Source organism: Mus caroli, unplaced genomic scaffold (genome assembly GCF_978045245.1).
Source record: "Mus caroli unplaced genomic scaffold, Mus_caroli_1 scaffold_7, whole genome shotgun sequence".
Lineage (NCBI taxonomy): Eukaryota > Metazoa > Chordata > Mammalia > Rodentia > Muridae > Mus > Mus caroli.
Genome location: NW_028227262.1, coordinates 22317080 through 22344970, shown reverse-complemented (window position 1 = coordinate 22344970; position 27891 = coordinate 22317080). Strand labels below are relative to the sequence as shown.

The following is a 27891-nucleotide window of genomic DNA, read 5'->3' as shown; positions in this document are numbered from 1 at the left end:
TTTGTTGTCTAAAAACACAGGTAATGCCAAATGTCTATGATTTTTAATCTGGGATAAAGCCTTTAGATTTTTTTACTGCTGTTATCATTGTTATATGTTTTTCTTATCCCATCTCTGCTTCTCCACTCCATTACAGTCATCAAAGACAGGCAAGCCCTACACAATTCATCCTGATTGAGTTCCCTCGGCGTGCCCATATGTACTTCATGGGAACAGTGACATTGCTCAGATCAATCCAGGCTTGTGGCATGGACCACACCGTCCCACAGCTTCAGCCAAACCCGTCTGCTGCCAGTTCATACTTTTCTAGCTCAAATGTATCGAAATTAATCTCGTCAAACACAGGAGACACGACCATGGTGTGGTCTTCCTGAATCTGAGCCAAATGAGCCTAAAAGAAGAGAATACAGTAAGGCCAGCAGTGTGGCACAGCAGTGGGCTGGAGCAGAAACACTCTATGAACCTTGCTGTGATGTGGTTCTTAAGTCAGGCAGGAACTAAAAAGGACTCTCTAGAGTCTGGAGAATTCCTTAGGTTCTAGATATCTGGGACTCCTAGCAGTTGAGTCAGGTCGAGAGCAGATCTGAAATTAGTGTCCAACTGACACACCCAGGCCATTGTGACTGAGGATGGGCAGTTCTCGACCTTGAGCTTACATTATCCATATTTCCAAATGGTGTCTCTCTCTTGTATGACTCTCTACACCGTGCATATATAATCTTTATTCTGTGTCATTTAAGAGCTAAGGAAACTGGAGGAATTACCAGAGGTCACATTTTGCATTTTAAAGAGAAATGTGCAAACGTCTAGCTAAGTAGCTATTCAAAGTCACACAATTAGCAAAGTCAGGGTCTGGCTGCCAATATTCCAAGACCCCACCCACCTCTTTCAAATATGTATGCATTGCAGCCCAGGTTAGCTTTGACTTTATGACTCTTCTGCCTGCCTCTACGTCCTGAGTCATAACATTATGGGCTTATATACCACGTCTGGCTTGTATGATCTCACTTATCCAAGGCCCCTAGAAAGCAAGCTTTACAGTTTCTCTTAGTTCAGGGCCTGGTGTCAGTATTCCCTGTCTTGATGGCATCCTGGCTTGCTATATACAATAGCTTAGTTCTTTCTTTCACTGAAAACACCAGCCTTCCAGAACCTACCATTCAATGCTCACTTCAATGTAAGCATCCAAGATGGTGACCACATCAGCTGCAGAGGCTTCCAGGCTGGTGTTTCGGGCTTGTGCAAGACCTCTTCTCTTTGTGTGCTTTGTAAATTGCAGTAGGACTGGATAGTTCTGGTTGTAAAGCTTAAACTTCTCATCCAGTTCTCCTACCTTCACTCCTACCAACCAGACAGCCACACAACCATAGCAGCACAGAGCACAAAAAATGGATGTGATGCAGAGATTTTACACCATTCTGCAATAGCCTATGGCCAATGCCACTGTATGGTAAGCAACTCCAGAACGTTGTCTAATGCCTTCCCCAAAAAAACATTCAATATCAACCCTTGTTTCTTTTCCCCATCCTTGAATACCTCTGCTTGGGTGAATCACTGGCTATGAGTACATCACCATCACCATCAATTTATTTACACCATCACCATCACCATCAATCTATTTACTTTACATCGTGATCACAGCTTCCCCTCCCTTCTCTCCTCCCAGTCCCTTCCTCTCACCTCCCCTCCCTCATCCACTCCACTCCTCCTCCCCTTCTTCTCAGAGAAGGGGAGGCTTCCCATAAATATCAACCAGCCTCCGCATATTAGGTGCAGTAAGACTAGGCGCATCTTCTTCTATTGAGGCTAGACGCGGTAGCTCAGTTGGAGGAGAGGGATCCAAATGCAAGGCAACTTAGGCAGAGATAGCCCCTGCTCCTGCTTTAGGAGTCCCACATGAAGACCAAGCTACATACATGTTACATCTGTACAGAGGGCCTAGGTCTGTCCCATGTATGCTCGCTGGTTGACAGTTCCGTCTCTATGAGCCTCTCTAGGTCCAGGATAGTTGATTCTGTAGGTTTTCTTGTGGTGTCCTTGGCTCCTCTGACACCTTCAGTTCTTCCTCCACCTCTTCTACAGGATTCCCCAAGCTCCATCTAATGTCTGACTGTGGGTCTCTGCATCAGTTTCCATCAGTTGCTGGGTGAAGCCTCTCAGATGACAGTTATGCTAGGCTCCTGTCTGCAAGTGTAGCAGAGTATCATTGACAGTGTCAGGGGTGGGTTCCCTCTCATGGCCTGGGTCTCAGGCTGGGCCAGATACGAATTGGTCCTTCCCTCAAATTCTGCTCCATCTTTTACCTCTGCACATCTTGCAGGCAGGAAAAATTGTGGATCTAAGGTTTTGTGGCTGGGTTGGTGTCCCCATCCCTCCATTGGAAGTCTTTCCCGGTTACAGGAGATGCTAGTTCGGGATCCCTAACCGCCATTGCTAGGGTCTGAGCTAGGTCACCCTCATAGATTTCTGAGAGCTTCTTATTTATGTACTGAAACTCTAGGTAAAGAAGCAGGGCAGGCCGGGCGTGGTTAGCTGAGGCTGAAGCCCTGATGGATGAGTTTGCAGAGTCAGTCTGGGGACTCTTCCTGGGCTTAACTGCAAGGCTTCCTAGGGAACCAGAATCAGCAGCTTTGCTTTGTTTTACACATCCCTGGCGGCTCCGCTGAAGTCACAATGGAAACAAGCGCTGAGACGGAGCTTCTCTGCCAGCATCTGGCTGAATCTAGCTGAAGAGTGTACGCAATGTTATGCAAGCACGACTCGCTCTTTCCCAGACTGTTGACAAGGGCTTTCCCACCTCCTCCCCTCCCTTTTTGTAAAGCCTGTCTCTGCCTTTGTTAACTCAGGCTACCAGTTGCCTTCTTTGCATATCTGAAGTCAGCTTCAGTTTTCATACAAATGGCTAAGTAGTATGCAAAATAGCTAACCAAATAACTGGTTTCCTTTTATTTGCTACCCAAAATTGGTAGCACTAAGAAATCACGTTGGCTGTCCTTCGTAGCACAGTTATAATAATCAACAGCCACAGTTTGCCTGTAAAAAAAAAAAAAAAAGGTAAATCTTGGAGATCTAACGATACTTAAGGATGGATCTTTTAAGGCAAGAAGCTGGGGTTGTGAATTTAGAAGGCAAACCCTCAGGCCCATCATGACTGTGCACCCCAGTGGCGAAGCTGACAAGCCTGCCTGGGTCTCAACCCTCTGGTCTCTTTCACGGTGCATTTTCAGAGCACAGGTGACTTTGGAGTCCCACGGTTCTGGGCCTGACCCCCAATCCACACTGACCTACCATGCAATTTGGACACACAGTGCTTTTCTGTGTCTTTGTTTCCTTCCTTGCACAACTGAGATGATGAGCTGTCCTCCTGGCTTCATGAAGTTTAAATACGCCCAGCACAGATAGACCCTTACTAAATTATCCTTTATTTTCCCCTCTCGAAAGCACTCCCCGTGTTCCAAACTCCTAAGTACTAACTCCATGACCAATGGAAATCATGCTTTTCCATCCTTCCCTCAGAATGCTCCCCATGGGAGCTGAAGTCCTCCACAGGATGATCTTCTTCAGCAGCTGGGGTGGGGTCGGTTGGTGATGGTGGCGACCGTCCTCTCGATGATGGATAGAGCATCCTTCATGACTATGAGGATGGCCCTGAGTGATGGCAGCCAGACAGCATTTGACTTCTGAAGGCACCTACCTGTAAGACACCATTCTTTGTAACCCATTATTATTCTTTATGATTTAAACACTGCTATCCAGTCTCCCTCTCCTCACTAAACCTCAAACTCTGTAGGTGAGGAAAAAAACCAAAAACTCAGAACTTTATCCAAGAAGCAAAATGGTTTATATCTATTTGTTCAAAAGGTTTCTGCTCAGACCGAGGCCATCCATCACTTTTTCATTCACCTAGAGACATCATGTTGAACAGCAGATGCCTAGGATTTAGTACCTGTGTAACTACGGCCTTAGATCTATTGACCAACCCTTGTTTTTAAAAAAAACACGATTTATTGAGAAATAAGTTACATGCAATAGCCTGTTTAAAAGCAGGTTTGTGAATCAGAGAGTTGAGTAACTATTAGCGTTAGTTTTAGAGGTCACAGGTCAAGTGCCTTCCTCAATTCCTTTCAACCTGGTTTTGTCGATACAGGAATTCTAAATAAACATGAAGCTTTTAAATTAGGCTAAGCTTATTGGCCAGTGGGAATCATTCTGTATCCACCTGCTGCAGACATGCTGGGGCTCCGAGCTCAGGTCCTCAAGCAAGCCCTTTACCCACCAACCATCTCCCCAGCCTCTAATTTTAGAAAATGTCATCACATATAAAGAAAGCCTAGAGCGTTACCAGTTATTTGATACTTTTTCCTGACCCATTCTGTCCATGCCCCACTAGGCCATAGACTAACAATTTTCTGTTTTTAAAGACTTACCTGCTTTTCTGTTTTTACAGACTTACCTGCTCTGGATCTTTCATGTAAACAGAAACAAGTTATATATTCTACAGGCATAAAATTATTATCAGGGTTGCATTAGGTACCAATAGCTTTCCTTGGGTGGTCAAATAACGTTGCATTGAAGAGATCTAACATACACTGTTTATCCACTTGCCAGCTAATGGGTTTCGAGTATATTTAGGGTACCTTTCCTTTGGGGTAATTGTAAACAACAATTAGAGAAACATACTTAAGCAGGCTTCTTTTTAAAAATTATTTATTTTCATTTTATATATATGAGTGTTTGCCTGCAAATATGTATGTGTACCGTATTCACGCAGTACCTGCAGAGGCCAGAAGAGGGTGTCAGATCCCCGGAAATGGAGTTAGAGATGGTTGTGAATGTCAGCATAGATGCTGACAACAAAATCTGGCTCTTAACTGCTGAGCCATCTCTCCACAGCCCTTGAGCAAACTTCTTTACTGGAATGTTCTCATTTCTCATATATAAAGTGTAAAAAGCCACATGAAAGCGCTTCAGTCTATGAGAGACCACATGTACAAACATGGCTCCCATAACATTAGGCCACCCAATGATGTCTCAGCTGTCTTAGTTTATGTAAACACACTTTGCTTTTGTACTATGACAAAAAATGTCTTAATATTACCTTCTCCAGAGCTCAGCCTATCATTAAGTGACATCTGACTTTAATTAGGGTCTCCAAAGCAAACTGGAAATGTGAAGGTTGGAAGGTTGAGTGAAAGATTTTTAAAAGTACAATCTGAAGAAATTATGGCACATGGCTTTGCTCTTTTAAGCCTAGCATTCTAGAAGTTGACCTGGGTCAGAGTGGCTTACTAGTCACACTACTCAGAAGTTAGGGTGATGGCCTGAATGCACGGAGGTTTCTGCTGCCCTTTGATGGGTCTGTGTATAGGCTAAGAAATGGCTCTCAGTCTTTCTCTTGGGGTCATCTGTTTGCTCCTGAGTGGGTCCAAGCCAGTTGCTTGCATACCAACATGGCAGGCATATGATACCATGGGATTCTTTGTGTCTGTGTCTTCCCAGCTTCTGTTAAATGTCTGAATGTTCCACATTGTGCAGGCTACTGTTATATCATGAGCTTTGAGTTTCCTCTGAAATTCTCCACCAAGAATGCATGGTTAGCTGAGAATGACAGCACACACCTTTAATCTTAGCCCTGGGGAGACAGAGACCAATGGATCTCTGTGAGTTCCGAGAAGTCCCAGCCTACACAGAGAATAGACAGCCAGAGAGCTACAGAAAGAGACCCTGATTTTAAAACCGTTCCAAATAAGTCTAGTTCCTTAGAAAGATCAGGGAAGATTTTTGCCTTGAATTACATTCTGGACGGAGCTTCTGCCTCAGTACTCAGGGGCCAGGGGTATAGGGAGCAGCTCATTTTCTTCCTGAGCTAGCATGACACGTGGTTCTATAAGCAGACACAAAGGACAGGAAGGTGGGAGGTAGGAAGTAGAGCCACTGGGCTTCCGGACATTAGCGTTCCAGGATAGAACTTCCTCTGTGTAAGCAATCTGGGCAAGAGACAGCTGCAACCCAGCATTCTGGGTCTGGTGCAGTTGGAGTTGAAACTCTACCCTCAGAGCAGGTGTGAGGTGGAGAGCATCAGGGGATGGAGGAGGAGGAGATGAGGAGAATGGGAATCACAGCTGCTTCTGCTGCCTCCTCAGGTGGAGGACTTGCATCTCAGTGATGGGTGTGGGTGGGGAAGGCGGCTGATTGCTGTTGGCTTGCCCTTCCCAGGGGTGAAACCACAGCCCTATGGGAAATGCAGTGGCAAGAGCCCCCTTGAACATCCTACCCAGAGTAGAGAACTTGGCATAGAATATTCTCTAGAACTAGAATGCGGGGGGGGGGGGGGCGGGGGGGGCAGGGCACACAGAGAAAACAGCCGCTCGATCGCTCTATGCCACAGACTCCCACTGAGCCTTGTTGAGATTGAGATTTAGAAAATGTTCTTGCCAGGCTGAGTCTCCATTTGCTGTGTATCCTTGAGACGACCGCTGAAAATGTTGCCTGGTGTATCATTTTCTCCAGTCCGATGGTTGTTTTGTTTTGGGAGAGAAAGATGCTTCAGCGTTCTGCCACTCTGGAAGGAAATCTCAATCCACGCTTAAAAATTAAAATGGTTGCCGATTTTGTTTTTTTTTTAATATCCACCTTTGTGGAGCCTCTGGTTGTATTACAAACCTTTCTCACTGATATGACAAGGTATCCAGCAGAGGCGACTTAGAGGAAGCAAGGTTCGTCTGTGCTCAGGGTCCAGGAGGGTCCGCTCCATCAGGGCAGGGCACAGCAGAGGTTGTGACAGCAGGGACGAGTGACTGGGACTCCCACATGCCACAGACCAGGAAGCAGAGCAGGGGCTGCTGAACCTACTGCCTTTCTTCTCCCCACCCCCAGGTTTTTACTCAGTTCTGAAAACCAGGTCAAGGAGGGAGGGAGAGGGGAGGGAGGAAGGAGGGAGAAAAGGAAGGAAGGAAGGAAGGAAGGAAGGAAGGAAGGAAGGAAGGAAGGAAGGAAGGAAGGAAGGAAGGAAGGACAGAAGTTGCAATTCAATAATAAAAAATAATATGCCCAAGTAGACACCCCTGGAAAAAGACATGCAAATGAGTAATGAGCACATAAAAAGATGTTCAACATCATTAGGCCTAAAATTTTAGATAATAAAATAAAAAACCACAATGAGATTCATCTCACAACCAATAAGTTAATAGCTCAACACACACACACACAATAACGTGTTGGCAAATATGTGGACAAATCCCAGGAGCCTGGGATTACCCATCATTGGTGGCATGCTTTTGTACATTCACAAGGCCCTGGGTTCAACGCCCAAACCAGACCTGGCTTCTGCCAGGCAGGGTGGTCCGTCCCAGTAATCACCAACTCTTGGAGGCAGAGATCTATGTAGCTCAGAACATAATGCCTTGATTTCCTGGTTCTCCTTCAAAAACAAAAGGCAAGCAACAAGAATCTGCTCAACCCTGCGGGACAGAATATAACTAATTATGTAGCCCCATTTAGGAAACAGGCGGGCAGGCCCTCAAAAGGCTAAAAACAGAGTTACCATGCAACACAGCAACTCTGTTACAAGGGTCTACAAAATGAAGACCTCCATTTGTTCTCATATGGCCTTGCACAGGAAACAACCCTCCTTGAGACCACACCCATGCTTTGGGGTGTGTCTCGTTTGCCTCTTTCCCCCTTAACTTCATGTTTGTGTATTAGTACATGTGTATCAAACCCTAACTCCAATTCATTAAAAAGGCAAAACATAAGGCCAGGCGTGGTGGCGCACACCTTTAATCCCAGCACTTGGGAGACAGAGGCAGGCAGATTTCTGAGTTCAAGGCCAGCCTGGTCTACAGCATGAGTTCCAGGATAGCCAGGGCTACACAGAGAAACCCTGTCTCGAAAAAACAATACATAAATAAATAAATAAATAAATAAATAAATAAATAAAATAAAATAAAGGCAAAACTTGACAGCATTATTCACAGTAGCCCAGACCTGAAAACAAGGAACTGGCCATCAGCTAATGACTAAAGGATAATTGCCACATATCAATATAAAAGGGTATTCCCTGGCATCACGGGTGTCAAGGATGCTGCGGTTACAGGGCAACTAGTTACTGAAGAACACGTTGCAACCCAACTGGAGGAACAAGTCCTGGGCCTCTCTCTGCTGAGCCTCTGAGAGCTCCTTGCCCCATTGCTGGAAGATCTTCGAGTGTGTGTTCTTCCCCCAGCCTTGAGCAGGCTGGCTCAAACCTAGCTTGCCACAGCCCCCTAGCCCATCTAGGGTAGAGTCTTCCGACCTAGGTAAAGTCTATTGTCCTGCCACATCTGTGGTTTCCTCCAAGATGCCACTACTGCTGAGAGACCGAACCTGTCTTCCTGATGTGATCCTAACAAAGCAATGAGATGCTGGCCTGGTGGGGGATGGGTACCCACCCCTTTAAGCTCACACTCATAAGTAAACATTGGCCTTGATCAGAGAATTTTATCTTGGCTCCTTATTTCTCTCAAAGCCTTTCCCATCCAAAAACCCCATCTTTGCTTTCAGGAACTCAGTAACCCGTGGTCGCTGGCAGCTACACGAGTGCACTGCGAATCCCAGAAATTTCTTGAAACCTCAAAGATCAACCCCTGAGACACAGCTCCTCCAACAGCCTCCAATCCCTCCCAAATAGTTCCACCAACTGGTAACAAGATACTCAAAATCCTATTTGAGCCATTATTATTCAAAACGCTATAATCACCACCACCAACATCCCTCTATGTCACAACCATAAGCAAATTAATTAAATAATTTGTAGTGATTGATAGGTTAATTATGGTAACTCTGGTCTATAGATTAGACCACCACAGGCACCCAGAGAGAGCGCTGGAAAGGGTATGGGTTGTTTAAGAAAGTAAGTTCATTACTCACTAGTTAGGGAGACTAAAGCAATTTAGTTTACCTCTCTGAACTTTATTTTTCTTATCTACAAAATGAGTGTTTATAACACCGACTAGAATTCGGGGTATAGCTCAGTGGTTTGTGTTTGCCTAGCATGGGCAAGGGCCTAGGTTGGACCCCTAATGCTACAATAAACAGGCAAACAAGCTAGGCACAGTGAGTTTTTCCCTGAATCCTGGCACTCGAGAGGCTGAAGCAGGATGACTGCCACAAGTTCAGGGTTATCTGGGACTATACAGTGAAACCTTGTTTTCAAAAAGTGAAACAAATCAACCATTTCCTCTGCAGTGTGGTTATGAGGTGCGAGACAACCTTGTAAAAGGCTCGGCACATTCAGGAAACATGAGATATTGTCATCACTGTGGGTTTTTTTTATTTTTTAAAAAAGAAAGACATTCTGAAAGACAAAGTGTTATACAAAGACGTTACTTATAGTGAAATTCTGGCTAGGGCTTGGTACCTCGGTCATGGCTGCTTACTTGTCCTGCACCAGGCCTTGGGTTCCATCCCCACCCCTAAAACAACTGAAAATTAAAAATAGACCAATAATAATGGGAGGTGGGGGAGTTTCAACATGACTTAGGTTCCTGTGCTCTCTACATAGGAGACCTAACTACCGTCACGAGCCACTTACAGCCCAGATAACATGGGCATTTTAAAATACTGTATTAAGGTATCTGTTACAGGAATCCATGCTGTGCAAGATCTCCTTAAGCGTTTCTAAAAGCCCCTAGAGGCATCTCAGAGTTAGCCCATATCCCCATATGAAAAGTCTGTCTACTAAGCACTCTGTCCTCGTAGTGCGGCCTCTTGGTCCTGTAGAAGATCTGGGCCTGATGCTTCTGGAACATCCTCAGTGGAATCTTTGGGAGTTTGCCTTTAGACACAGGGTAGCAGGCAGCCGGGGCTGGCCTTGATCTTGATCTGTAGTAGAAGTTGATCTTGAGACACATCTGCATCTACTCTTCTAGAGCTGGGATTATAGGTGTGAGCCACCACTCCCAGTTCTGAAGGTTTGTATTTTATATTCTGTTTGGGGTTTTCATTTCGTTTAGACTCACAGCTGGCTTGGAACTCACTTTGTAGCCCAAGCGGGCCTCAACCTTCTGACAATCCCCTTGCCTCAGCCTCCCAAGTCCTGAGATTGTTTAAGCATGCTTCTTTGTGCTGTGGTTTCTGGTTTAGTGCAGATAGCCTGCAGACAGTTTTCCTGTATCCCAGAAATAACGTTATTGTTTGTCTGGATTGGTTGCAGGTAAGTATCATAGTGTTGATTTCTGTGTATGGCGCAGACATGAGTGTTTGGATAGCTTCAGCCAGGAGAGGAGACACCAGACAGTACAACCCAAGAAGAAATCCTAAGGTATGTATGATTGCCAGTAAGAGGATTCCTCAGTTTAAGGATGCTCCCTCCCACAAAAGTCAAGGGGCTCATCCATATCCCTCCATCACAGCAACAAAAGAGAAAGAATCTTTGTACAGAACTGGATTGTATCCTAACCAGATGTATTTGTAGACACTGCAAATTAGGAAATGCAACAGAGCACTCAATATGGTTGATAGGCATTTAATCTCGGAAAGAGGCAAAGTCAGAGAACTCTGCAAGCTATGTTCCAGCACTGAGTGACTAGAAGGGAAGAAGCTGGCACAGAGGAAAGCCTTCTCCTGAACATCAGATCAGTATAGACTGCGGAATACGGTAACAGAGGAGAAGAAAACTAAACGGTGGGTTTTCATCCATTTGTCTTTTCTTCTCGTTGACTATGCTGGTTGGGAGTTTCATGGGGAAACTCCCACCATCTGGGCTGATGCAGCACGGGCGGCTGTGTATGATCATGTGATTCACTTGTGTGAGCCTTCTAACACAGTTCTCAGGCGGGGTGTGATTGGACGGGTGAGGGGTAACTTGAATGATTGCCTTGCCTCCTACCACCTGTCAGTGGACAGCTAAGCTGCCATCTCATTCCAGTAAGGCGTTAAATAATTTAAGGAGAAAGTACTCATCTGTACGAACATTGAATGGTGCACTTAGGACAAGACACTGTAGGCTTTCAGGCAGGTGAAGGCTAGACTGATGGGTTAGAGAGAAGGCTAGACTGATGGGTTAGAGAAAAAGCTATCCCTGTACTAGATCAAAGTGAATTGGTGAGCAATTAGGACGAATCAATGCTGTACTTTTTTTTTTCTTCTTCTTTTTTAATGATCTGGAGTCATCTCCTGCTTCAGGCTATAATGGAACACCTGAGATGAGATTGGTCTCCTCTCAAAAGCATCTGCAAAACTACACAAAATAGATAACTGTTTTCAGGGAAAAGGCATATGATCTCTGAGAGGTAGGGAACAGAATACTCTGTCATTGCCCCAGGGAACAATTCTACAGTCATGAAATAGGATGGCAAGCTGGGAGACAGACAGACAGACAGAGAGAGACAGAGAGAAACAGAGAGACAGAGATAGACAGAGAGAAACAGAGACAGAGAGACCCACTGAGCAGAGTCGTCAAGGGATAAAGTTCATGAGCTGTGGAAACATAGCTTGCAGCAGAGGGTACTAAAGTTAAAAGAACTGCATAAAAGGAAGGGGTCCAAGAGTCTGCCTGTATCCTTCCAGATTTCTAGACAACCAAAAGGCTGAGCATGTCCTGGGACAAACCACACAAGTGTAGCTTAGAGCAAGCACTACAGGGTTGAAAGAAAATGGTAACACTAGAGGTCTTAGAGCCCCTGATTGTGATCTCTGGTTAGTCCAGCTCCTCTTGCGGTGCCTTTGCCTCTTGTGTTTCAGTGCTGTGTTATTAGGTACATGCATGCTGAGTTTGCTGTGTCTTCCTGAAGTGGGGACTCTGAGGAATATGGTAATGTCATCTTACAGGACACAGATCTATGACCTCGGATTTCCTGTATTCTAGAAGAAATTAGGAAACAGAAACTAGGGAAAGAAATGGATTTGCAGTTTGATCAAACAAGGGGGAAAAGAATCTAATTTCTCTCTCCTGTGCTGTGTAAGTCTTACAACTACAGGAATCCATGAGCTAAAGGCCAGAAGGTAGGTAGGCTTGGCTGTGAGATGATTTCACTGTCCTTTGTGGGGAAGGTGACTGGCCTTACATTGTCTCCAGTGTCTCTGTTCTCAGCCTGGAGAGTCTGTTATATTTTATAAGTTATGCTATCATAGATAGAGATTTTTATTTAAATCCAGGCCTGATAAAAATGGGGTAGATATTACACCTTAGAGAGACCTCCCTACTCCATCCCTCCCATTTTCAAAGGAGAGAACCAGAGGGACCTTATGGGTCATGAGAGAGGATGGGCCATCTCTTTATCTGCATGCCTAGCAGACCTATCTACCAATCCATCCTTTGATACATGAGTGTAGGGCAGAAACCTTATGAAAAATTTCCTCCAGGCCAGCTTCAAGCTCCAGTTCCTGTCTACCTGTTCAACCTGCTAACTTTTTAAGTGAGCAAGGGCAATAGCCTAGTAGAAATAGGCAGGATGAACACATGTACCTCTTTAGCATCTACAGTAGCTGGCTTCCCTGCCCTGCCCAAGCACCAGCCTATTTTTCCCCAAGACATCAGCTTACAGTAGCAGTGTAAAGTACTGCAGGGCAAAAATCTCCACATGCTGCTGTGGTGGTAAATGTCTGTAATCCAGCTAATTGGGAGGTTGAGGCAGGAGAACAGCAAATTTGAGGTCTCACACACACACATTCAAGCCTAAAGCCTGATTTGTGGCTATTTTAACATTCTTTTCTGAAAATATGTCTCTATCAAAGAACTATCCATCTACTGGTAGCCTTCACAACAAATATACATTGTGCTAGAATTTTTGATTCTTACTTAGCTGGTAAAAGGCTCCCAACAGATTCTAGATGTCTCCTTAATCTGTCTCTCCTGCCTCAAAGTGATGGCAGCAGTAAGAACTTTGGGGCCACCAGGCAGACTCAGAGCCTCAGAGGATTATTGCAGGGTTACGGGGTCTCACATCTGCTCCGACACAGGGCTCAGCCTCAGGATCGGCCTCTGGGAGGCAGGATGCAAAAGTTGACCATGCTAACCCCAGGCTGTCGCTGGGCGGGTGTTGGGCTGTAGGGAAACCCGCAGGGCTCTGGGGACGGGGATGCACAGTCTGAGGTGAGGGAGAACCCGATCAGGCTTGGGGATTCCCGGGCCTGTGACTGCTGCTGTCTGGTTCTCAGGGTCTCCGAACCCAAATGACGCTGCTGGATGTGGGGCAATGGGCTATTCACAGACAGGCTGATCTCCAGTCAAGCTGAGGTGTGGAACCCCGGTACCCAGTGGTGATAACTCACCTACATGAGATGTAGGCGTTCCCTCCTGTCTCCTGGACTCATGGCTCCTGTCGAAGTTACCACTCCCACAGGAGAAGTGTGTGGCTAGTAGTCACACAGACCATGCCCCAAGCTTCTGACCTTCAGGCTACACTCCTCCCAGTTAATTAGTAACAGTAAGATAACAGCCCACCATAAGAGGGGCTGTTTGGCCCCACCTCACTCTTTCATCCTCTCCTCACTCTCTCCTCTTACTCTCTAGCCTCTCTAGTCTTTCTCTCCTTTCTCCCCTTCTCTCCTCTTGGCCATGGCTGGTCTCTCTCTTTCCACTTTCTCTCCTTTACCCCTGCCTTTCTACAATAAAGTTCTAAAACCATAGACTATCTCTGTTCATCAGGGCCTGTGCTTGGACGATGGGATAGGCTTTCTCCTAATGAGCCGTTTCTAATCTCCCGTCAGAAGGCCTTCCTGTGCTCTAGTCAAAGTCCCGGACTAAGGACTCTTGCCTGCGTGGGAACTTCTCTCCCTCTGCCCTCTCTCCTGTATCCCCAGGGCTGAGGGTGTCACCCTGGTATTGGGAGCTACCCCTTGTCCACCCCTCCACCCCCCACCGAGTGGGGTTAGTGGCTGGGGTGGGGTCGGGGGTTGTGGAGTAAAGAAAGGAATCTCTGGCTGGTCCCTCGAAGGGAAGTCTTTGGCTTGATGGTGGTGGCTTGGTCGTGGCTGGGAGCACAGAGGCCTTCTACGGGAGATTAAGGCTCTGTAGGGGAAGGCCTTCTCCACAGCTCCCCGCAATGGATCCTAGTGAAAAAAGGCAGTCGATGGTTTTAAGGCATTGTCCTGACAGAAAGTGGGTGAGTAAAACCGTACCCTCTTTGTCAGGGTTTGCAAGGAGGAGTGTCTGGGAAGGAAAGCTTATAGGCTAAGACCTCCGGGCCTTTAGGTACCTCATTAAAATGGAAATCTGTCTTGAGCCTACATGACCACACATCCTCTACGGGTGGAGAGGCTTTGGGGCATTGCATGAGTGACTGATGGGCACAAATCTATGGGGGGGGGGGGGGCTCTGCTAGTGACAGGAGCCTGGTGCCCAGGAACAAGCAAAAATGCCTACCATCCCTTCACGGTCTCCGGGGTTTCTGAGCCTTAGCTCAACTGGGAACAAGGCTACCTTTCACAGTCCCACAGATTATTATATCAAAAGTACTCCCCATGATACCAACTTTAAATAGCTGTTGCTTAAGGAGACAAGGCACGTGTCACAAAGACCCTTAGTCCTTACCTCTTCTAGCCTCTCCCACCCAGTCCCAGAGAGAGGATGTTTTAGGTTGGCAAGCCAGAATTGTGGGAATGTGTGACCTTAGAGAACATAAGATGACCTCTGAAAGACCTTGCTAGAATAGCATGCTGAGGACCTTCAGCGAGAAGGTCGTGAGGAGCACTCCCTTCCTAGAATGTCCCAGCAAAACAAGCTTTGCAAGAAAGCAAGGCCAGTGCAGGTAATGGCCAAGAATGTTTCAGGTCCCTCTTCTGTTGACTAAGACCTCACCTCGCAGTGGTGGCACACGCCTTTAATACCAGCACTTGGGGGGCAGAGGCAGGAGGATTTCTGAGTTCGAGGCCAGCCTGGTCTACAGAGCGAGTTCCAGGGCAGCCAGAGCTATATAGAGAAACCCTGTCTTGAAAACAAACAAACAAACAAAGACCTCACCTCACCCAGGGCCATCAATACAGCATAAGGAAGGTCAAGAAAAGACACTTGCCTCTCTGGAAGGGAAAGGCTAATTACTATTTCTAAAGCGGGGACGAAAAGGGACCAACAATGGGCTTAAATCCAGTCTTTATTTGGGGTCACCTCTACCCCTATTGCGGGATGTCGGATCAATAACCTCATGCTTACTGCATCGATCTCTGTCTCTGTGTTTCTGTGAATGAGACATCCCGGACATAAGGCTCATCGGGTCTTACAGAATGAAGTGAAAATGCAGGAAGTCAGCCAATCACTCGCTGGAATTCAGAGAGGAGATTCAAGGCTACCAAGCTAGGTGTGATTACAGGAGCCAGGCATCTTAATTATCAAACTGAACCCAATATAAATATGAAGTTTTATTATAGAATTTAAATAATCACACATAATCCTAGCTGAAGGTCTGAGAAGCAATTACAGTTTAAATTCTCAATATACAGAACCAGAAAAATTGGGGGTTAGATGGAGTTTTCATCTGTTAACAGAGAATAAAATTTAACTTGTTTAAGAGAAAATTACATTTATTTGGAGATAACCTAAGGAAGGAGATCTTTGAACACCAGGCCAGCTTATGCAATATACTGACACTATTCCAAACCAACCAACCAATCAAAAAGGCAATGAGCTCTCATGCAAGCAAGGTTTGGGTATAACCTGGGTCTCCTAGTTGGCAGAATATAATTTAACAGTCCAAAACCTCAGGAAACTTCCTTTGTCCTCGTTCGCAGGTCAGTGTGCCTGGGGGTGTGGCCATCTGCAGTCTAGGAAAAAGTGCAGCTGACCCAGGGACCTGTCAGCAATCCAATGCTTCTGTGATTTCTTGGCTCCTCTTGATGTGCCCCAAAGCATTGCTACTCCATTTTTATTTGCTTCCTTGAGCCATTTTGCTTGTTTGTTTGGTTGGTTGGTTTGGTTTGGTTTGGTTTGGTTTTTTGAGACAGGGTTTTTCTGTGTAGCCCTAGCTATCCTGGAACTCACTCTGTAGACAAGGCTGGCCTCAAACTCAGAAATCTGCCTGCCTCTGCCTCCCAAGTGCTGGGATTAAAGGTGTGCACCACCACACCTGGCCCTCCTAGAGCCATTTCAATACGCGGGAAGAATCTTGCCGGTTCTCATACATTTGTTCAACAGGTTCCAGGCATGGATTTTCAACCAAACCAACTGGCAGACCTTGCTCCAATGTACCTTACATTCTGTAAAGAGGTTTTAAAAGAAGGTGGAGTGATAAAAAAATAAAATCAACAGGGTGGGATGTATCTCAGTGGGTAGAGTGCTTGCCTGCCTGGCATGCACAAAGCCCAGGGATTGATAGCCAGAACCATAGTCCATGTGGTGGCACACACCTGTAATCCCAGCACTCAGGAGGCAGAAGCCTCAAGGATCCTAAAATCAAGGTCATTTTGAGTTAAGTACTCAGTGAGTCCAAGGCCAGCCTGGGATACACACGACCCTATCCATAAATGAATGAATGAAGTCATACTTTGTACCTCTGAGGGGTTTTGTCTGACTTGCTTTTCTTCCCTCTGCACACTAGATTCTGTCCCTCCTGCTCTTCCCAGGACCAGATGGCTGGCAGTCCCTTTTCTCTGCCACCACCGGTGCCGGTCACATTGATGGACTTAACGTTTCTCCTCCTCCAATCAAGATGGTCGCAAGCCTTGGAATTCCCCTCAGCCTAAGCCAACTCTAATCACCTCCCAGATCCCCTTTAGAAGATCAGCAATTACAAACTCCCTTTCTGCCCCTTTGAGAAGACGGAATTCTCTTCCCTGCCTCCTGCCAGTTTTACAAGGTAGCAGGACCTGGGAGCCATCTTATAAGTGTCATCCTCTAAGGGCACAGAAGCCCTCCCCCTGGCTTCTGATGGTAGGGAAGGTACTGCCAGATGCATAAACACTCCCCTGCCACACAGGAGCAGATCTATTTGTCCTTTGAATAAACATGGACAGCCCTGCACACAACCCAGGTGGCTTCACACACTTGAAAACTTCCTTGCAGCTCACCCCAACCTTCTACTTTAGTGGTGTCGAGTCCAGTCTTCTTCCCTCTGCCCTCTTTCCGTTCCCAAAGGGTCCCCTTTCCTTCCTTGCAGCATCTTTCTAGGTAAAAGCCTTGACTTACTATGGCTGGACTTGTTTCTCTTAAACACTCCCCACCTTCCTAACCCATAACTCTCATTCTCTCGGACCTCTTCCTTCGTGGGGAAGGATTCCTCAAATACACTTTGTGCTCCACTACACCTCCCATGCACTCCATAACCTTCTAGGATGTAAACCTGACATGGCAGGCTTTGTCCATTCATCCTTCACGATTTCCTGAAACAAACCACAGGTTTTACAGTGAGATTCAGATCAGCTACGTATGGATAAAGTCATTCGACTTCTTAGTCCGTTATTACTCAAAAACCTGGAGTCCCTCCTTCCCTCCCTCTCCCTCTCCCTCCCTTGCTCCCTCCCTCCCTTTCAGCAGCTGCCGGTTTGTTCCAAAGTTCCCATGGATGCTCACTGCCAGCGTGGTAGAAGCCCTGGCTTGGTTTAGGTGACCACATCTTCTGTCATCATGAGTGACCACTGTTGTCACAAAAGAGGTTGAGGGGAAGGGTGTGGCTCACTGGTAGAAGCTTGCCTTAAATATACAAGGCCCTGGGTTCCATGCCCAGCACTGCATAAAAGAAAAAACGAGGTTGCATTCCCCACTCCCTTCTCCCCTCTTCCTCTCTCTACCATGAGATGACACACCATGGGTTCCACCACATGACAACAGGCCACCCTTACAATCAAGTCTAAAGCACTTCAAGTGTGAGTGAATTCAGATCAGCTGTAGGTGTCTATGTGCTCATTTATACCAAATGCTTCTAGATAACCATGCAGCCTGAGATCATAGCAATATTTCCACTTTAAGGATAGGGCCTTGGTGTAAGAATTCCAAACCCTCTACCATTTCAGAGAACAGTTGTGTGTGTCGATATTATATATAGTTATTTAATAGAAAACAGGCCTCAGTTCTGAATGGCTGTGAGTTCTTCTCTGATCAGTCAAGAAAGACACTTGCAATAGACGAATCCTCAGATATTTAATAGAGCGACTCTTTTACTGCACACAGGTGACCTGGGTGACACTAATAGTTGACTGTCTTGGCAGGCTTGGTTTCCTCAATCTCAGAAGACAGCCATCGGTAGGTACGATGCCGCCGTAGCACCTCAATAGACTTGAGCTCCAGTGGTGTGGGCTGAACACCAAGATCTTCCAGGCCAGGCAGGTCGGTCGGCATCACGTCTGAGATATGTATCTGTGACAAAGGGACACAGAGAATGCTGAAACAGAGTGCCACCCCTCAGACCCCCAAGCTGGCCTGAGGCTCATCCCTGAGGCAAGGGTCGTCAGAGACCCCACAACAATCTTTGATTCTGGAACTCACAAAAGCAGAACAAATAGAGATCATTATCAAAGGCCTGAGGCAGGTCTCCCATACCCCAGAACCACAGGACAGAGACCCTGAAAGAGCAGCTCCACAGGCACATGTGCGCAGAGCTGAGCCCAGTGAACGGGGCAGGAGCTATCTCTCCACCTAGAGATTCAGATAAGAGCTAAGGTAGGAGACCTCTGCACCCCCATTTTCTTATGCTGGATCCCTGGGCTATAGCTCTCGATTTCAGTTCTAACTTTTTGGTCTGGTTTAGGGATTCTGACACAGTGTCTCACACTGGAACTCCTAGGAACCCACTATGTAGCCCAGGTTGACTCAAACTTGTAGTACTGCTTCTGTCTCAGCCTCCCAAGTGTTGGGACTGCAGTTATAACATCACGCCTAGACCCATTAGCCTTTTTTGCTCCAATTATACTCAACTATGCTCACTACAAAGCCTGAAGCCAAACCAATCTTGTTAAAGGAAGGATGGACAAGACAGCCCCGTGCATCACAAAGCACCAAAGCAGACTGCTCTGTGCATGGACCTGAAGCAGGTCCCATCCTGTGACCTCCACAAAGAGCAATGCAGAGAGGACCCCAGTGTGTTTACTGCCTGCTCTAGGGCATTCTGCAAACCAAACCCAGAGCCTGTCTGTGTATTATGTTCATACTTTCTCAGTTGTCAAGGTAAGAGCAAGTGTCCGACAACAAGGGCTCACGGCCACAGAAAGGACACCGTGGAGATGTGTCTGCTTTTAAGGCGGTCTGACAGAGGGAGGCTGTTCCCTGGTACTGGTAGCAATTCTTTGCTATGCTTTGGCTCTTAGGGAACAGTTTGGCTGCATCTCATCAACAGAAAGAAAATCTACAGTTCTCAGGCTGAGATGCTGTCATGTGCTTACTTGGCATCTTCCCAGTGAGATCTGAGTATTCAGGAAGCAGATAATCAATGAGACAAGACTTGAGAAGGAAGAGCCAGGGCTTTAGACTCAGCATACTGCAGGCAGACAAGATTGGCAGCAAGAGGCTCACTGAGAGAGGAAAGAGGACTGTTGCCTGGGTAACAGCAGGCAGAGGAGAGATAGTCATGCGCTCTGCCTTTAGTACGTAGCAAAGTTCCAATATTACTAGAAGCATGCTCCTAATGATGGGCAGGAAGGCGGGCATGAGGACTGACCCGACCTGGCATCTGCTGAGGGCTGCTGAGGGTCGGTCCCTTTATCATCTAACACAGAAGCCATTTAGTCAAGCACAATTCAAATCTCACTTTCAGTGAACCAAAATTACATATAGCTCAAATCTGATGTCTGCAGTCATGGTAGCCATATATCAAGTCCTTCCCATCACACACGGCTCCTGGCAATGTGCTGGGACAGACGCAGAGCACCCTGAGCACTGCAGGGTGGGGCAATGATGGCTTAGGAACCAAAACTGCAGGGGATCACTCCATGTCTTACACGCACAGCACAGAAAGGGCCATCACAGAGGCGAGAGTTCAAGGACAGAACGTAAGTTTGCAACAGCAAGAAACAGCACAGGTCTCTGGTCCCTGAACGGGAGAGGTGGAGTAAAGATCAGCACACGTTCCCAGTCAGCCTGGGCTGCACAGTGAACACAGCGAGACCCCATCTCAAAATAAAGCAGAAAGCGCCTGGTAAGATCTAAAGAAAAAAAAGCAGCTTGTAGTTCCATTTACAACATCCCTATGTCTGCGTAGTTCCACATAAAACAATTCACGACGGGAGTGATGGCAGCACGGCCTCCAGCAGCAGCAGCAGGCAACTGGGATGAATGTAATTTATAAACAGAAGTGAGAATGGCTGAGGCTGTGACCCCGGCAGGACAGACAGCAACCAGGAAGAGAGGTCTGCAGGAACAGGGCCTCCAGCACAACCCAGTGTGAGAAGGGAAAGGTAGAGAACAAAGCCTGGGCCAGGCACAGGTGCTAAGACACCATTTCAAAAGGAAGAAATGTGGCCCTTCAACAAACACTGCTCACAGCAGGAGCGAGGTAAGGTCAGAAAACTGAGGGGTGGCAGCGTGGGGTCATGGGTAGCCTTGGAAAGCAGTTTCAGGACAGAGGAGGATACAATTGAGATCGAAATGGATTAAACAAAGAATGACACAAGAATCTACTGGGATCAGGTACAGAGAGCTCTTTGGCAGTCAGCTTATGAAGGGAAAACCAGGCATGGTGGCATACACCTGTAGTCTCAGTACTTAGAAGCAGAGGCAGACAGGTTAGGAATCCAAGGCACCAAACCTATAGAGTGGGTTTGTAGCCAGCCTGGCCTAGAGACCCTGTCTTAAAATAACAACAGAACCCTGAATAGTTGTAAGGGAACGCAACAAATAGCAAAATGGCCAGAGGGACCTGGGAAGGAGAGTGTGGCCTCAGTAAGGAAAGGGCGTGGGGGCTATTATGCATGTTTGAATGCGGACAAGGATGACCTCACAGGGAGAATATACTAAGACGGTGAAACAGTATGAGAATGATGAGTATGTGTGAGCCAAAAGCAGAACAGAAGGGCTAGCCTCAGCCAGGAGGACTTCACCACACATAGAAGCCCTGCAACTGTCCAAGGCAGCCAACCAAACCGATCTGACTCCTCCTCCTCCACAGGGCTCTGCCTGGTGAGACGCTTGCTCTGCCTGACTTACCCGTTCCACCTTGTCCTTCGTCGTCCAGGGCTCAAATGGACTCATCCCAAAGAGTTTGCCAATCCAGCTGCAATGGAAGTACATGCGGCACGTGTGAGAGGCGTCTGGGCTGGGTTTCAGCCTACTGGACCCCCAGGAAAAGAGGGACTGCTGTACTCGAGAACTTGCTAAGCTTGTCACTGTTTTCTGAGAAAATAACAACTTCCTGGCTCTACTACCTGTTGTGGAGACAGAGCTAACTCACCCTCCCCGCCTCCTTTGCCTGGATTTTTAAATCAGAGACTCAAGTATGCCAAGCTGGCATCAAGTCACTAGGTGGCTGACAGTGACTTTGAACTCCTAATCCTTCTGCCTCTCAAAAGCTAGCATGTGCCCCCATGCCTATCAGCTACAGCTTTGGGGAGAGGGGAGGATGCTAGGAAAAACTACAGACCTCACAGAGCTAGGCAAGGACTCAACCACTGTGCAGCACTGTCACAGCCTTCTACCTAAAGCTTTGTAAAAAAGATTGATTTTTTTTTTTTTTTTTTTTTGAGACAGGGTTTCTCTGTGTAGCCCTGGCTGTCCTGGAACTCACTTTGTAGACCAGGCTGGCCTCGAACTCAGAAATCCGCCTGCCTCTGCCTCCCAAGTGCTGAGATTAAATAGGCGTGTGCCACCACGCCCGGCGCTGATTCATTTATTTTATGTAGATAAGTACAAGGTAGCTGTCTTCAGACACACCAGAAGAGGAATCAGATCCTGTTATAGTGATTGCTGGGAATTGAACTTAGGATCTCTGGAAGAGCAGTCAGTGCTCTTTAACTGCTGAGCCATCTCTCCAGCCCTAACCTCCAGTGGAAAGAACATTCTTGTTGCTAAAGTAAATCATGACAAAGGAAGCCTTAAGTGTGCTCCGAATTTCACAATATATAAACTCCTAATTACAGCCAAGCCCTCCTACAAGCCGCTCCACACTAACATCATCTGGACTATGCAACATCCTCATTGGGCCACACCACTGATGTCTGCCAACCCTGGCCTAACTCCCACCTCCATGTGCAGTATCACAGCGCGTCCCTGCCTCCTGGTTTCTAGCCCTCTACACTACTAAAGCTGGTGTCCCAAATGACTCCATGGTTTTTGCTCTTTACATCAGCTGATTTTTCATTAGTGTGCCAGCCCACAAATATTACTGGAGGGGCCTTCTGTGCACCAGGCATGGCAGCAGGCAGACAAGCATGGGAAATAGCTCAGTAACCTCAGACTCGGCTGGATTTGGTTGTGCACACCTGCCTCTCTCTTCTCATCCCGCACGGGGCAGCCTCGCTCCTTCACCTGGGTGTTCTTACTCCACATGCACAAACATCTCCAAACACTGGTCAGAGCACCTTGTACTCCCACCTCCATGTGGCTACCCACATACTCCCCTCTGAATGGAATTAAGTTTCCCCTCAACTTGGAGCAGTGTCTTTTGAAATATATTTCCAATGCACTTGGGTACAAAGATTGAAAACTCTGAGCCAGCCTGAACCGGTTTAGGTGCGCACAGAGTAAGGTCAAGTAAACTTTTAAGAAGAACCTATTTACCATCTTACATCTATGTAAAATTGGGCTTACATGTGACTAAAATCACTTGCATTATGAAAATAAACATATAGAAAAATGATTATATGAACTAATCTGCCAATAAATAAAGAACTTCCCTAGCTAACTCTCCTTAGCAACCAACTCCTCCTTCTCTTGAGCCTCATAAAAGGAATCCCGAAACAATGACTGGCATTCCCAAGGGCCTTCCCTGATGCGGCAGCTATCTATACTAAGTGCATACCCCCCAATCAGTGCTGCTTCGCTTAGAATAGTTTTGTTGCTACTTTTTCAAAGTGAGCCCTTATTTTCAACTCTTTGGATAAGAGGCCAAGAAACACCTAGCCTGGTTGCTCTGTAACAGTTCTAGATACTGGATACAGGGGTATGAACAAGAGAGTAGATTCCCCTCTTCAGAAATGCATGTTTACCTCTCCCCTTCCTAGGCGAGGACTACAGCTCAGCCATGGAATGCCTGTCTAACCTGTAAGAGGCTCGGGGTCTGATCTAGAGCCACAAACAAACAAAATCTGTAAAAAGGCCGGGCGTGGTGGTGCACGCCTATTTAATCTCAGCACTTGGGAGGCAGAGGTAGGCGGATCTCTGAGTTCGAGGCCAGCCTGGTCTACAGAGTGAGCTCCAGGACAGCTGGGCTACACAGAGAAACCCTGTCTCGAAAAACCAAAAAAAAAAAAAAAAAAAAAATCTGTAAAAAGGTCGGGTGCAGTGAGTGGTCCACACCTATGATTTCAGAATGGGCAGAGGCGGGGGCGAGGGTGGGGGTAGGAGCATTGTTTTAAATTCAAAGACAGCTGCGTCTACACAGCAAGTTCCAAGATAGTATACACAGCAAGTTCCAAGATAGCATGGTACATGCAGCCAGTTCCAGGCCAGTCGGGGCTACTCAGAGTAAAACATATATAAAATATATGTTAAACAAAACTACTTTTCCTTTCGACTTCTCTCGGTGTCTTGAAAGCCCTGCACTCAGTAGTCCTAACCTCCGGCACACCCTTGAGTGGGGACAGTCTTCCAGGGCCTTCTCCGCTGTTCCTCTGTCCACACTCCATCCATCCCTGTCTATTACATAAGTCACAGGGAGTGTTAAACGAGTGGAAGAAAGGCCACTGAAGGAGAACGCTATCAATAAACAACCTCCATCACGTCACCATGTTGTGCTGTGGGTTGTGTTAAGGGTTTTTGTTTGTGGTGCTGGGGATTGAAGCTAGGGCTTTGAGTGTACTAAGCACACACAACTGAGCTACATACCGACTGCCTAAAAACCACAAGCTGCAGGAACGTTTGCTCTGGTGTCTTAGGTGCCTAGAGCACTGCTGAAAAATGGGGACTGACTGAGTTCAGGACTTCACACTTCCCAGGCAAGGGTTTTGCCACTGAGCTACTATGCCCAGTAGGTACAAAATTTTAATCCCCAAAGGGAAGAAGTGACAGGAAGGAAGGAAGGAAGGAAGGAAGGAAGGAAGGAAGGAAGGAAGGAGGGAGGGAGGGAGGAAGGAAGGGGGCTGGAGAGATGGCTCAGTGGTTAAGAGTACTTGACTGCTCTTCCAGAGATCCTGAGTTCAAATCCCAGCAACCACATGGTGGCTCACAACCATCTGTAATGGGATCTGACGCCCTCTTCTGGTGCGTCTGAAGACAGCTACAGTGTACTTAGATACAGGGGCCAACCAGTGGGAGCAACCTTCATTCCCAGCAATCACATATTGCCTCACAACCATCAGTACAGCTACAGTGTACTCATATACATAAAATAAATAAAGTAAATCTTAAAAAAAAGAAGGAAGGGGGCTGGTGAGATGGCTCAGTGGGTAAGAGCACCCGACTGCTCTTCCGAAGGTCCGAGGTTCAAATCCCAGCAACCACATGGTGGTTCACAACCATCCGTAACGAGATCTGGCGCCCTCTTCTGGAGTGTCTGAAGACAGCTACAGTGTACTTACATATAATAAAGAAATAAATCTTTAAAAAAAAAAAAAAGAAGGAAGGAAGGAAGGAAGGGAGGAAGGAAGAAAAAGACACAGGGCCAGGTAGAGGTCAGCTTTCTCTTCCCCAGTTACACTGAAGACTGCCTTAACCAAAGAAGGGAACCTTGCCCCATGGTGAGCAGCTGGAAAGAAACAAAAGGAGAGCTGGCTGTTCCTCATACCAGCTTCCAAGCAAGACACTTCTCCAAATCAAAGCCCACGGTATTTACTGTTGCTTATTTCTACAAGATGGTAAAGACCCAACCCAGAGCTTCAGACTGCACAAATGCCCTGCCTCTACACAGACCCCAATCTGAGTCTAGGGTTTTAAATTCAATCTCAGAGTCACCTACCTAAGAGCCGGGCGTGGTGGCACACGTCTATTTAATCCCAGCACTTGGGAGGCAGAAGCAGGCGGATTTCTGAGTTAGAGGCCAGTCTGGTCTACAGAGTGAGCTCCAGGACAGCCAGGGCCATACAGAGAAACCCTGTCTCGAAAAACCAAAAAAACCAAAAAAAAAAACCAAAAACAAAATAAAACAACAACAACAAAAAGAATGACCTAAGGAAGACCTAAGAAGAAGGTTTGTTTAAGGTCATCCTTGCTCGTTAAGGCCACATACAGTTCCTTTCTTGGCCAGCATTATAGCATCAGGAGTAGCGTCAATACAAGTGTGAAGCCTGGCCTTCTCTAAAGGAAGCAGGATCCTGCTAACTGGGAAGGAATTAGAATAGTATCTCCAACCAGCCCTCCCGTGGGTGGGTACGCACGAACAGCACCGTACTTACCTATACACAAAGAGTGGCAAAGGGTAAGGGATGAAGGTCCGATGGGTCATGCCAAAGATGTACTTCACCAAGTGGAAGAGCAGGTACCGATTTGGCCTGGAAGCCCAAACAGAGTTCTTCACATTATTTGCACCCTACATTTTTTTTTAAAAATAATTAACACTTTCCTTATGAAAAAGGAAACCCACTGTAACAAACCCAGATAAACAAAGAAAAGGCACCTGTTAACAAGTGCCACAGAGAACCTGTTTTCCATACCCTCCCCTCCTTCTTCCATGTGCTGATAATGCACCCTGTTCATCGATCTTGTTCCTTTTGGGAAGGGCTCTCACTGTAGTCCCAGCTGGCCTTAACACAGGATCTTCTTGTCTCAGCCTGAGTCACCAGCATTTCTTAAATGGGGTTAGCTTTTCTTCAAGTGTTTTTGGTCATTTACAACTTTCTTTCCTCTGACAGTTTCTGTCCCTTACAATGACAAACACCAACCCCATCTTCTGAACTGTGACCCTTTCTACTTAGACAGCCTCCGTTTATCTGCAACCAGGCTTTAATAATTAATCATCACTTACATGTCAACATCTATCATAACTGAGAGCATAATGAAGATAATTCACTACAAACCTCATCTCACAAACAAAAAACCACAACAAAAGGCTCACCGTTCAAATAGAAATGTTGGTATCAGCTGGGGAAATATCACACAAACCCCTCAAGCCTTTAACTCTCCAAAGGGTTTTAAGGATGTCTGGTTTGTCCTACAGGAACAACACTAGCCTAAGCTCCCCGTGTACAGGCGCCTCCTCAGAAGGCTCCACAGCAACACATCCCAGGAAGAGTGGCCAGACTAAGCGGAGCCCTGGCTCACAGAGAAAGGGCCACTGGAGACTTCATCTTCCCAGCCTGCATCTCATGTGAGAATCATGGTCAACAGATATCCTCAGCGAGCCTGCCTCTGAGACTTTCTCCACTACACTTGTCAGCCAGACCCCTACAGAGGTTAAAGTGAATACCTGCCTTCTCTAGAGAATAAACAAACAAACAAACAAACAAACAACAAAACACACACACCAGCAAGAGAGAAACCCCCTAGTTAAGTGACCTTACCTCCCTTCTCTGGTCAGTGATTTCAAACGATACTCTCAGGTCTGCTTGCCCGTTCTTTTATGCTCTTTGAATTCTCCTCAGGAACTGACTCATCAGTCTTCTCTGACTGCTGTTCTGTGGCAAGCCATCCTTGCTGATGGCTGATACGCTGCTCATGCTCCAGTGAAGAGATACCTTGGTGTCTCATAACTGACTACATCTGGACATACCGTCAACTCGTCCGTTAAGATAGAAGAAACGCTTGTTTGTACGGTGGCTAAGCCCTCTGCTTGCACTTCCTCACAACTCTCCTCCATTCTCAATGACCACTCCTCTGACTACGCTGTCCCTAGAAACATTAACAGTCACCCCTTCACTCATTGCTCAGAACAACACACTGTTATCGTCTAAACCCTGGTGGGACCTCTCCTGCTGTGGAGTCCTCTCCCAGAACCAACCCCCCTAATATGTATCTTATCACAATTCATGTCACAGTGAGCATGGGGGGGGGCAGTTAGGACAAACTACAGGAGTGAAGTTGACTCCTTCCACCACACAGTTTCAGGCCAAACTCCGGCAGTCAGGCTTAGTGCCAAATGCCCTTACCCAGTAAGCCATCCTGCCAGGTCTCCCACCATCTCCTAATCGCCTTTCACTGCTTCTCCTTAGAGCTGGCTGCCCACTGCCTCCATGTCCTATGCTTCCAGTGAGATTCTACCATAAGCCAACACTGGCCCTTGTCTCAGAGGTTACTAAGGTCCAGAGAGAGCAGAGGTCACCACGCTGTCACTCTCCTTTACAGCATCCAGTGTCACTGTCCCTCCCTCTCCTCCAGGCTCTGCTTCACTGGGCCATGCTTTTGGGGAATTTATGCTAAATGGCTTTATTATACACAGGTGTCAAAACTAATCTACCAGCTCCACAAAAACAGAAACCTTGTCTGGATCATTCAGTATCATGGAAGATTTTACACCCTATAAAATCCACCCATTTCAAGTTATAAGTCAGTGTTTTAATTTATAAGGTTGTATACCCATCAGCATAATCTAGCCTTAGGATGTCTTTCTTAACCTCCACCTTCATGCCCATTATGTTAACCTGGTTTTGTAAAGACTGCCCTTGAACTTCTGATTCTCTAGAGTGCTAGCATTTTAAGTACATCACTATGCCTACCTTACATTCGCACCAGCACCAATATGCAAGATTTCCTATTTTTTCCACATTGCCATGATCATTTATTATCTCTCTGTGATATGCTCCCTCTTTGTGACTACAAAAGACTTCAACCATCTTAGTATGTATTTTAACATTCATATTGCTTTCCTCACTGACATTTCTGTTTTTAGTATAATGTGTCCTTGCCGGCATGTATCTCTTCACACCACGTGCATTTCTGCTGCGAAGAGGCCAGAAGAGGATATG

At 46.6% G+C, this 27891-nt stretch overlaps 2 protein-coding genes across 2 annotated transcripts in view; both read right to left on the bottom strand.

Annotated features, from left to right (window-relative positions):
- Nucleotides 1-271: 271 nt before the first annotated feature.
- Nucleotides 272-9406, bottom strand: Galnt8 (polypeptide N-acetylgalactosaminyltransferase 8). The gene is given in 8 exon segments (XM_085840859.1): nt 272-391; nt 1154-1329; nt 3461-3466; nt 3520-3549; nt 3552-3581; nt 3584-3694; nt 8070-8273; nt 9367-9406. Coding segments are annotated over 8 exon segments (717 nt in total).
- Nucleotides 9407-18030: 8624 nt separating this feature from the next.
- The window catches only part of Ndufa9 (NADH:ubiquinone oxidoreductase subunit A9), a 28982-nt gene continuing 19121 nt past the window's right edge, over nt 18031-27891 (bottom strand). The window contains exons 9-11 of the mRNA XM_021164891.3: nt 25387-25482; nt 21047-21113; nt 18031-18265 (exon numbers count right to left, since the gene is read on the bottom strand). Coding sequence (XP_021020550.1) covers nt 18095-18265; nt 21047-21113; nt 25387-25482 — 334 coding nt within the window. The 3' untranslated portion in view covers nt 18031-18094. The remainder of the gene's footprint in view (nt 18266-21046; nt 21114-25386; nt 25483-27891) is intronic.